This window comes from Choristoneura fumiferana, chromosome 17 (genome assembly GCF_025370935.1).
Source record: "Choristoneura fumiferana chromosome 17, NRCan_CFum_1, whole genome shotgun sequence".
NCBI classification, from domain to species: Eukaryota; Metazoa; Arthropoda; class Insecta; order Lepidoptera; family Tortricidae; genus Choristoneura; species Choristoneura fumiferana.
Window position 1 is genome coordinate 1,864,282 of NC_133488.1, and position 11,601 is coordinate 1,875,882.

At 40.7% G+C, this 11,601-nt stretch overlaps 1 protein-coding gene across 1 annotated transcript in view; it reads right to left on the reverse strand.

The window, feature by feature from the left end:
- Positions 1 to 1,419: 1,419 nt before the first annotated feature.
- LOC141437473 (unconventional myosin ID-like) overlaps positions 1,420 to 11,601 on the reverse strand; it is a 64,556-nt gene continuing 54,374 nt past the window's right edge. Inside the window, exons 15-17 of the mRNA XM_074100875.1 lie at positions 11,352 to 11,545; positions 9,246 to 9,391; positions 1,420 to 7,727 (exon numbers count right to left, since the gene is read on the reverse strand). Coding sequence (XP_073956976.1) covers positions 7,532 to 7,727; positions 9,246 to 9,391; positions 11,352 to 11,545 — 536 coding nt within the window. The 3' untranslated portion in view covers positions 1,420 to 7,531. The remainder of the gene's footprint in view (positions 7,728 to 9,245; positions 9,392 to 11,351; positions 11,546 to 11,601) is intronic.

The following is an 11,601-nucleotide window of genomic DNA, read 5'->3' on the forward strand; positions in this document are numbered from 1 at the left end:
ATGGAGCTTTCTAGTATTGTATCTATTTGGGTTCATTTTCACACTTATGGTTTCGTTACACAAAATTATCCTTCGATTGAGGTCGTACACACGCAACTGGTACAGCTTCCGTAGTTTCGTGTCCTGTTAACCATGTAACCTGCTTTTTGAAAAAATAAATCTTTGACTTTGACTTTATTTACTAGTATTGTGTGAGACAGTGAGGATACAGTAGATATCTTTCTCCAAACAGATGTTATGTCTGGGGACTGAACTCCGAAGGAAGAGCTGCGCCAGGAGTTGAGTAGTGCGATCCAAGAGGTCGGAGTGACGACTCGATTGTAAATTTTTGAGCAATTTATTTTGCAAGTCCATCCAGCTGTAGGTATTTTTCACAAAGAAGAACAAAAGGCCGAGCTTAAATGCTACAGTCAGCGTCATATAGTACGTAGCAGTCAAGATCACCAAATACTTGGAAACATACAAAATGGTCATTACCAGTGAATCAGTCAAAGCGGTCAAATTGTTCGAGAAATCCATCGTGTACAAATATAGTGGAGCACGCACGTCGCCAAATATTTTATAACATTCAAGCCGACATTATACCGTAGCAGCCAAAGTATCCAAAAGTATGGGACACCGCAGGAAACTTGACTTTATTACATACCGTGTAAGGTCCAATGATCCAGTTAGCTAGTCCTCTTTAATATAATGTGAATGGTGTTCCATTTTCAGTCTCTTGGTGCAAAATGCACATGTCATTACCTTTTTCATTGTCAAAACTCTTTTATAATGTAATTATACTGGCCAATTCAAGCCATATTAAAAGGAAATCCGTTAATCCGGAATTCTGACAATGTAAATAAAAATGTGAAAAAAGCCGTCAGGCTCCAAATGAAAGAGACGGAACGATCACTGACAAGTTGGTACTCTTTTCGGTGATTGTCAAAAACAAAAAGTAGAATCTGACGTGTTAATTCGCACTCAACACGAGATTAAACCTTAAACCTTTTATATAAAGCTCAGTTTTCTAGTGTGTCCCATACTTTTGGATATTATGGCTGCTACGCTACCAGTGGTGATGTGCGTGCTCCGATTTATTTGTACGCGATGGATGTCCTGAGCAATTTGATCGCCTTGATTGGGTCAATGTTAACGACTATTTGGATGTTTCCAAGTATTTGGTGATCTTGACTGCTACGTACTATATGACGCTGACTGTACAAAACTGAACCTTTAATTACGTCACTACAAAACGTTCACAAGTTTGTTATTTAACTCCAATTTTAGAAGGAAACGTTGTTGGAAGGTATTTATGAATCACGATGTAGGTATTTCAGTTTATGCCACAGTTAGTTTTATCCTTAAGGATAACATACTGTAATCGTAATATAATTGGCTGCAAACCTAAATAGTTCGGGGCAGAAATAAAACCACACATCAGGTAAAATATTGTATTCCATACATCACAAACCTCATGGCACCAATGCAAGGCACATCCGAATTGTTCACATATAACTATATATACAAATACATACATTAGGTCGCTGTATCATCAATTAAGCGACGATATTGATATACATACATATTCGTTTGTCAATCGCCATTTGAGCAAACAAGGCGCTTCGAAATTCTACGTCAAGTTAACACATTCCGTGACTTTAAGGCTTGCACCGTGTTATTTTTGATTTCCATTTACTTTAAGGGAACTGTGAAGGAGAAGTTTAAGACAACTGTAAAGGGACTATGAAGTTATTATGTATGAAAAAAAAAGTTGTTTTCGATTTCGCCGAAAACTTAATTACTAGGCAGTTTCTATCAAGGCACATAGCCATCTGTCGAAATTAACGGAGATCAAGAAAACACGGTGTATAAGCCCAGTGCCTTCAAAGTCACTATGAATTTTTATTGCTTTAATTGACTTTAATAGAGGTACATTTGTACTAAGCGGCAATTCAGAAAAGTTTCCGCCAAAATACGTTCAACTGTAATTCCACTTTCTGCCCGAAATTTTGAAGACTTATGGTTGTGTACACACTAGAAATGGGTAAATCCGAATGTGAGGATTCAAAAGAATCTGATCCTCGAGCGGATCCGAATCCTTTTTCAGCTTCTTTTAAATCGTATCGACTCCGAGGAGCAACTAACTCTGACCACCCATTGGATCGAACGGCTCGCGATCGGCGATTCAACACTTTTTGTTTTCATTCAATCAGATCAGATCGGATATGTTCGATCTGTCATAAGCCGGTAGTAAGTCCAAATTGACTGACAGATTCGGAAGAGTCATTATCTCGAATCAGTCTTTAGTACCTCGGTATCGAACAGAGCCGAATGAAGTCGCAGAAATTAATGATTGCTCTCAAGAACCGAATTCAATAAAGGAGTCGAAGAGTCGATAAGCGGAGTCGATTGATCACTTCTCGGAGTCGACATCATTCATGTCTAGTACACACGAATAACAATGAGTCTCAGGTCACAATTTAATCGGCTCGTGCGACCAATAGCATTCGTTATTATAATAAGTAAATATGTTTCGGGACATGTTTTAACAAACCCCCTAAAAAAGTTTTTTAACTTTTAATAATAATCATTATCATTTACCTTGCCATATCGAAGCGGCCATTGTCACGAGTAGACTAAGGGGCTGTTTCACCATCCATTGATTAAATTTAACCGTCAGTTAACACTAATCAATGGATGGCGAAACAGCCTTTAAGAGGTTACACTCTCATTATTGATGCGGAATTGTATCCAGGCAATAAGGAAAAGACGTCGATCGGCTCGGCCAACGCGAAACGACGTGTATCGTCGAGAAAACGTTTCTTCGCTCTTATTGCACGGACATAAAGCGCTTCTAGAACGAAAATACAAACTGAAACATGGATGCACAGAAAAAGAGACCAGCGCTGAAAATCGAACCCAGGTCCACGCGGGTGCCTGGGTAGGCACCAGGCGTCCAGGAGCATGGAATGCTGAGGACCTGGCTTCGATTCCCAAAGTTGGTCTCTTTTTCGGTTTTTTTTTTCTGTGAATCCATGTTTCAGTTTGTATTTTGAAAGTTTGTTGGATTTCACGCGATGACCGTAAAAGTAACAAATTTGGAGTTGAAATAAAAAATAGAAAAAGACTCAAAAAACCAATCTTAATAAAGCGTTCCAACCGAGGCAACTGGAGGTCTATTGGGGAGGCCTATGTCCAATAATGGACGTCCTATGGCTGATATGATGATGAAAGAAAGAAAGAAAGGTTTATTTTGGCTCCATAAGTATCACCTAAAACTAAGACTAAAACTATGTTACTTGGTGACACGGCAGGATGATGATGATGATGATGAAAGCTGATTCCGTGTCGATCGGTTTGAGGGGTTTGTTTGGCTGCGCGAGTTATGCATATCATCTATGTTTTTTGTACAAATGTACTTTTAATTATGTATAAAATTTGTACCCACACTTTTCTGATTCAAACATTGCTTAAAAAGGCATTTCATACGGCTAAAACTTTACAAGTTTTTTCAGCCAGACAAGACTAATCGATCATAATTATAAAATAAGACGTTTTTCTATTATTGTATAGCCAAAAACTGTGCGTATTCGTCTATAACAGCGAGCACGTTATATTTACATTAAAATAGTACATAATAAATTATAATAATTAACCAGCGACTTATAGTAAAAATAATTAAATTATCCGTTAATTAAATAAAAAAAACATCAAAAAATATAACGGCTGTTCGTTTAAATCATCAAAAAAATCACATAACATGTTTAAAATTACAACCTGGAAATACATAACGTTACGTTTAAAATACACGGCTGACTGTACAGGATATTGACGCGACGGTAGCTGTGCAATTAAAACTGCCACAAACCAGTCTCAGTCGTTGGTCAAAACCTAAAATGCCATTTCAAATCAATGCCCATTTTTCTTCTAAAATTGTAACGAGCCTATATACAAGTCTTTCAAAGGGCTGGCAACGCACCTGTGATACCCCTCGTACCCGCACTTTGAAAGTTGCAAAACAATATTGTCATCAACGACTTCTGTTCGAGCCAAACAAATATCTGCAAGAATAAAGATACGTATTTCAGAACGCTATTTGCAGTCACGCCACTATCCTGTACTGTTTGCATTAAACTTATGGCCGGTTTACACTATTCCAGTAAAATCGTGCCAGTACCGCTACATCACGGGTCCGCAATGCAATACTGGCATAATGTAAACAGGGTCTTAGCTAATTATCACTTGAATAAGTTAAATAAAAACTTATAAATTACTTTACAATTCGTATCACTATGACTATATGACGCTAAATTATAGAGTTACTAACCAATAGAGTCGCAATACGGGCTTTTCAATTGTGATACATAGGTGATTTTTCACATATCATTCTAGCACTAATACACAATAAATTGGCCTTTATTTCCTACGTAGAATGATTCCATTTAAAAATTTTCTTCTTCCGTAAAAAACAAGTCAGTTTTAAAATATTTACTATCGGTATCCGTCACGATATCTGCCGGCCTAACTCTAGTGTATTATTTGCCTTTGGACCGGCCAATCAGAATGCAGTAAGAGCCGCAGTTTGGTGAAGACAATTTTAAACAATTTACTTGAAATCTGTACTCTATTGGTTATCCTCTATGCGCTAAAGGCACGACAAGTAGTACCATTTTATGTCTGGCTTAACCTCGTAAGGCCTATAAATTTAATTCATTCGTTGTGTATAGAGTACGGAATAGAATAGACAGGAGGAAATGGCGTGTCAACAATCATAAATAAGTAGTTTATTGAATCAGGCGTTACTTTGCGGAGGTCCATATCAATGAACTAAAATAATTTCCTTGCTCACCCGCGACCTTACGATAGCTAAGCTTATGCAAAATATGCGTGTTCATGCAGTTCCTCCACCTCCACACTGTAAGAACACACACAAATCACACAAACCCATCTATCACCACCACCACACTACACTGACGCGTTTCGAACTCAACCAGAGCTCATCTTCAGATTGACACAACCGTACACCATGCTACCAGTAGCTGGTAGCTGGTAGCTGGTGACTATCGTAAGGTCACGGGTGAGCAAGGAAATTATTTTAGTTCATCATAAATAAGATCAATTGAGCCTAGTCACGTAATTGTTGTGAAACTTGAATTAACAATACGAGTATCATTTGGTGCAATATTTTAGGGTGCGGCCACATGCTAGTCGCTCGACGCTCGTTCCCAGCGATAAATCTGGTCACGTGACCCTATTTTGTATTTCCCGCGACTCCAAAAAGCAGCGTCAAGTGGCCGAGACGAGCAGCAGCGTCAAGATGGCTGCTTGCAGAAATGATTTTGGTCTTGGAAGCTGATTTCTTAACCTACTTTAGTGGCAGTCGTGGCAGTGGTACAAATAAAATAAATTGGTGTAAGTCTCCGAAATTGAAGAGGTTTTTTTCCAGGGAAATTTAAACTCGCCATTTTCACCTTTATCGCTATATGTCACGTGACTAGATTTATCGCTAGAATCGAGCGTCGAGCGACTTGCATGTGGCCTTAACGGTTGATGGCTACAATTTTTAAACAGTTGTCAATTATTTTTCCGCCACGCTAGGTGGCAATACATCGCATGTAATTTTCTTTTAAACGGTACAATAGACTAAGATATACCGGTGTCGTAAAGTTCCAACTATGCTACAGTCGAATTCATGAACTTGTGAGCCAAATTTTGATCATAAGTATTTGAACACGACTCTATTATGATTGGTTTTTTGGAGTATTTTTGTATTTTTTATTTCAACTCCAAATTTGTTACTTTTACGGGTATCCCGTGAAACCATATCGAAAATACAAACTGAGACATGGATACACAGAAAAACCAGAAAAAGAGACCAGCGCTGGGAATCGAACCCAGGTCCTCAGCAATCCGTGCTGCGTGCTATAACCCCTACACCACCGCTGGACAGGAATCTAGACACGAAACGACGACTCTATTGTTAGCGGTGTAGAAGCGTTTTCAGATATTTTTGATCAAATTTTGCTCAAGTTTATGAAATCGACTGTACCACGACCAATAATAATCATAATAAGATGCCACGACCAATAATCGGCAAGATACCAAAGTGTGCATGAACGCATATGAACATTTCTGGCCACAATGAATTCGGAGCAAAACAAGACTTACGGAGTACGACATTTCCCCTTATTTTTTCTTTCCGTGCTAAAATCGATTTCCACTTGCAATATAAAGATTTGGCGTTAAAAGGACTGTTCATTGACTGTAATTGGGCCTTACCAAGTTAGAATACGAATCACTTTTTTAGGGTTCCGTACCTAAATAATGGGACCCCAGCGGTACCTAACTATTACTAAGCATCCATCTGTCATAAAGACACAAAACTCACATTACTATGGCTGCTGCTACGTCACTGTCTCTAATATTTCTTGTACAGTCGAGTTCATAAACATGAGATTTAAAATTTTATCAATAACATCCGAATACGACTCTATTGTCAACGGCGCAGAAGCGTGTTCAGATATTATTGATCCAATTTATGCTCACAAGTTTGTGAACTCAACTGTATATACCAGATTTCATAATTTTAGAATTTTGCTCAACACCGCTTCAAAAACAATGCAAACTTAAATAAAATGTCATTAATAGCAGGCGGCCCGGTCCTGTTGACGTTTCATTGAAATATGTACTTTATTAGGCAACAATTAAAGTCCATGTGCACAAGGTATCACAAATGGAATCCGGAATGTTTCGTCTAGCGGTAAAGCAAGTCCAATTTAGCCCAGTGCAGATTGGGAACTTAACACATTTTATTTTCCTCCACTGTTAAGTTCGTAGTAAATTTCTAATGTAAATTCGCGCATCATTTTCGAAACATTTACAGGTCCAAGGTCGAATTTGAACTCACGATCCTCTACTTGAGAGTCCATAGGTCTAACCACTAGGCCACCACGGCTTGTGGCCAAAATACCTCGCAAAATACTTGTGAACATCTGTTGAATTACTAAAACATTGTCAACCTCATTTAAGTATTCTTAAAACTGAAACAGAGGCTTTCATTTGATCTTATCCTACCGTTATTTAAAAGTTTTCGGATAAACTTATGACACCTCATATTTAACATGTTTTTCCATATATAACATGTACTACGGGTGGGCGGTGCCGAGACGCTGAAATATAGCTATACACCATATTTTTATACAAATCACTATGACCAAAAATACTACCAGAATTCTAGTCTTCTCGTTTAGTACTAGCTATCGCGCGGACTGAAGTTAACTGCTCCAAATTAACTGCTAACCCAGGGTTAAGTACTAAAATGTATAGACCTGTCAACCTCCATGTGGGTTTAACAATTTCATTTTATAAACCCTGGATTCAGGTGCCGGCACACTATTTAAAACGCGACGCCACGACACACTTATCAATACTAATCTGTCCCATATATTTATTAAGGTCAGGTGCAGACAGAAACATGCGTCGGACTTGGGCGTGGCGTCGCGTTAAGTATGTTTTCCCCTTTATGGTGTGACTAATTGCAAGTATGTAGTTACGCGCGTGCGGAGGCGGGGTGGTATGTGATGACGTTGTGTGCGTGCGTGAAGGGCGCGGTGTGTCCGGCGGCGGGCGCGGGCGCGGGAGCGGGAGCGGGCGCGGGCAGCTGCAGCGCGCGCGTCTTGCCCCCCAGCGTACAGCGCGTCGTCGCGCCGCTCTCCACCTCAACTGACAACTCGGCGCCGGTCAGCCTGGGAAGGAAACAGGGATTACAATACAATACAAAAACTGGACTTACCCGAGGCTAAGCACGCCCAAACCCTATAAGGTGCTCCCACATTGGCTGTTATATAGTGTTCTATAAAGTTATAAAACATTTGTTTTATAATATTGTATAACAAATTGTAACAAATGTTATACATTGTTATTTACCATGTTATATAACTTTAAAAATGTTATACAACAAATTGCAAATCGTCGTTGCTACTGCAATACCGCGTAACTAGCTTTTTTCATAAGGTATAATTTTGACTGTCAGAACAGTACTAACATTGTACTGTTCTGACAATGAAAATTTAACTGCTAAAATGCTAGTTACGCGGTAATATTGCAGTAGCAACGACGAAATGCAAATCTTATATGGTGTTATATAACATTTTTATACCAGTGTGTGAGCGTTCAAAACATCTAACAAGACGTTGTAACAAAAGTTATAAAGTGTTAAACACGATAACGTGTTTTATAACGTTATGTAACATTTATAACAGCCAATGTGGGAGCAACATTAGATCCGGCATTATTGATATTTCGGGATGTTATCAAATTTCCATGGAAATTCCTTAAAATTTAATAGTAGATTTCATTAACGTTGCAGATGAGGCGTTCTGCGTCCGAGTATCTCAACGCGCGCGGCGCTTGCGCGTAGGTATAACAAGCGAGCCGAGAGTCCCGCTCATTGCACGCGTTTCAAGCGCGAATAAAGCCGGGGTTATATTAGAGCCACGCCGCGTGTCGCAACGCTGCCTGACTCAACGGGCTGTGATTATACTACAGTATCGTGTCGCCGCGCGTGCTGATTAATTTGTATGAATGCGCGTAGCCACGTGGTGATTATACTAGCGCGGAGCGAGCCAACGCGTCACTTCCCCCACCACCTAGCCCACGCCGATCGGAATCGAGCGGTCTGCGTGGCGCCAGCTCGCTCGGCGACACGCGGGGCTGTGCTAATGTAACCACGTTCATACGAAATGTATGTAACCGATTGCACTCCCACGCGTTGCGACACGCGGCGTGGCTCTAATATAACCCCGGCTTGAGGAACTCCTCAGCATCTGGACGGGATATTGTAGCTCCAGTGTCTCGGGAACATTCGCACGCAGAATGCCTCATCGGGACAGGCTCTAACCTTTAAGTTGTGGCCACATGCTAGTCGCTCGACGCTCGCTTGCAGCGATAAATATGGCCACGCGACCCTATTTTGAATTACGCGCGACTCAAAAAAGCAGCGTCAAGTGGCCGCGTCGAACAGCAGCGTAAAGATGGCTGATTGCAGAAATGATTTTGGTCTTGGAAGCTGATTTCTTAACCTACTTTAGTGGCAGTCGTGGCAGTGGTACAAATAAAATCAATTTGAGTGAATGAAAAAAAAGAAGTGTTTTTTCCAAATTGAAGGTTTTTTCCAACGATAAAGTTCAACATTTTCAGCTTTGTCTGTTTATGTCAGATTTGAAGCTGGAAACGAGCGTCGAGCGAGTGCATGTTGTACTCACATGTGGTGCCGGTTGGCGAGCACCCCGACCAGTTCCCCGACCATGTCCTGCGCGGAGACGAGCCCGACCACGAGGTCGTTCTTGGCGGACGGCACGCTCACCACCACGAGCTGCGCGTCCGAGCTCATTATGCGGACCGCGCCCACCTGGAACACAAACAAGCAATTTTGCAGGTGGTAGGACCTTGTGCAAGGTCCGCCCGGATTGCTACCACCATCTTGCTCGCTAATCCTGCCGTGAAGCAGCAGTGCTTGCACTGTTGTGTTTCGGCGTGGAGAGTAAGACAGCCGGTGAAATTACTGGCACTTGAGGTATCCCATCTTAGGCCTCTAGGTTGGCAACGCATCTGCAATACCCCTGGTGTTGCAGATGTTTATGGGCGGTGGTGATCTCTTCCATCAGGAGACCCACTTGCTCGTTTGCCATCCAGTCGAATAAAAAAATAAAAAAAAAAACAAACAATTACTACAGTGTTTAGGGTTCCGGAGCCAAAATGGCAAAAACGGAACCCTTATAGTTTCGCCATGTCTGTCTGTCTGTCCGTCCGTCCGCGGCTTTGCTCAGGGACTATCAATGCTAGAAAGCTGTAATTTTGCACGGATATATATGTTAACTATGCCGACAAAATGGTACAATAAAAAAATGAAAAAAGGTCCACAATAAAATTGACTGAGTAATCGGCGAACATACATAAAAAAATACAAACATTGGAACATAGAACCTCCTCCTTTTTTGAAGTCGGTTAAAAATACGAAATCCTTAGAAAAATATTACTTAATTTTTTCGTAATGGCTACGGAACCCTATTTTGGGCGTGTCCGACACGCTCATGGCTGGCTTGTTTTTTAATTTACTATCGCATCAACGCATATAACGATGGACTTCCCGGTTGATTTTTCCAACATTAATGAGAACATTTCCGAGCAAGTTGGAGAAAAGATAATTTTTTAACTCTGTGAAAACTTGCATTGCGTGCATTTGCGTGCATTGGGTTAACTCCTGAGTAAGAAGTTAGTAGTTTGTGTCGCAGCAGCGCGTCACCGGCCTTTGTCCGGCAGTGGGACACTAACGAACTAAAAAAATATATACGACTTGATAATTCAAACCCTCAGAAAATATTCGACACGTAAGTATATTTTCATTTGTCAATCAAACTAAAAATGACAAAGATGAAACGCGCCAACGTTTAGAAGTTGGGGCCCGTGACGCCACTCCTTAAAGGCTGGTTTACACGTATTAAGTTATCAAGTAGTTAACTAAATTTTTACTTAAATTTAAGCGAGTTAAAGCGTGTAAACCATTAATTTAGTAATCCTTACTAATATTATAAATACGAAAGTGTGTGTGTTTGGGTGTTTGTGTGTTTGTATGTTTGTCCGTCTTTCACGGCGAAACGGAGCGACGGATCGTCGTGATTTTTGGCATAAAGATAGTTTAGGGAGAGAAAAATGCACAGTTCCCGAGGGAACAGCGCGCGATTACCAAATTCCACGCGGGCGAAGCCGCGGGCAAAAGCTAGTAAGTTATAATTAAGCGTGCAAGTGAAACAGTAAATTAGAATTTCGCCTATTTTTCGGTAAAGTGGGTCGGCGCGAATTATCACTTGACACGTTTGGACAGGCACGATTTAGTTAAAAATTAGTTGAATTAGTGACTTGAATGCGCTGATGGACGTCCATCTCGGGCTAACTAGAGAACTTATCTTATGCGAACCTGTAAACGCTTACTTAAAATTAAGGGGCTGTTTCACCACCCATTGAAAAATTTCAACTGACGGATAAATGTAATGCTGTCTCCGTCTATTCAAACAAAACAAACAGAGACGGCATCACATTTATCCGACAGTTAAAATTAATCAATGGGCGGTGAAACAGCCCCTAAATCACTTAAAACAGAGTTAAAATTTATTAACTACTTCATAACTTAATACGTGTGAACCAGCCTTTAGTTGTACGTAGGTTAGGTGTGACGTCACACGGGACCTTTAACTATATCGTCATTAGTCTTTGTTTAATTAACAAAATCCATGTTCAATATTTTCTGATAATCTGACGAACTAATTATATTTAATACGGCACTAGCCCACCTGTCTTATACCGACACATACCTCAGTGATGGCAGTAGGTTTCTTCAAAACCTTGAAGCTGTTAGCGTCAAGCTTGAACAGCGCGGAGTCCGTGACGAGCAGACAGCGCTCCGCCATCTTGTTGTAACGGTTGAACTTGTACACGCGGCACGAGAACAGGGGCCGCCCGACCTGCTGCGACTTTTGGAGGGAGCTGATCGTCGCGCGGTAAAGAGCTGGGGGGGAGAAAGTTGCTTCAACGAAAGATACTCAAGTAGATACATACCTACTT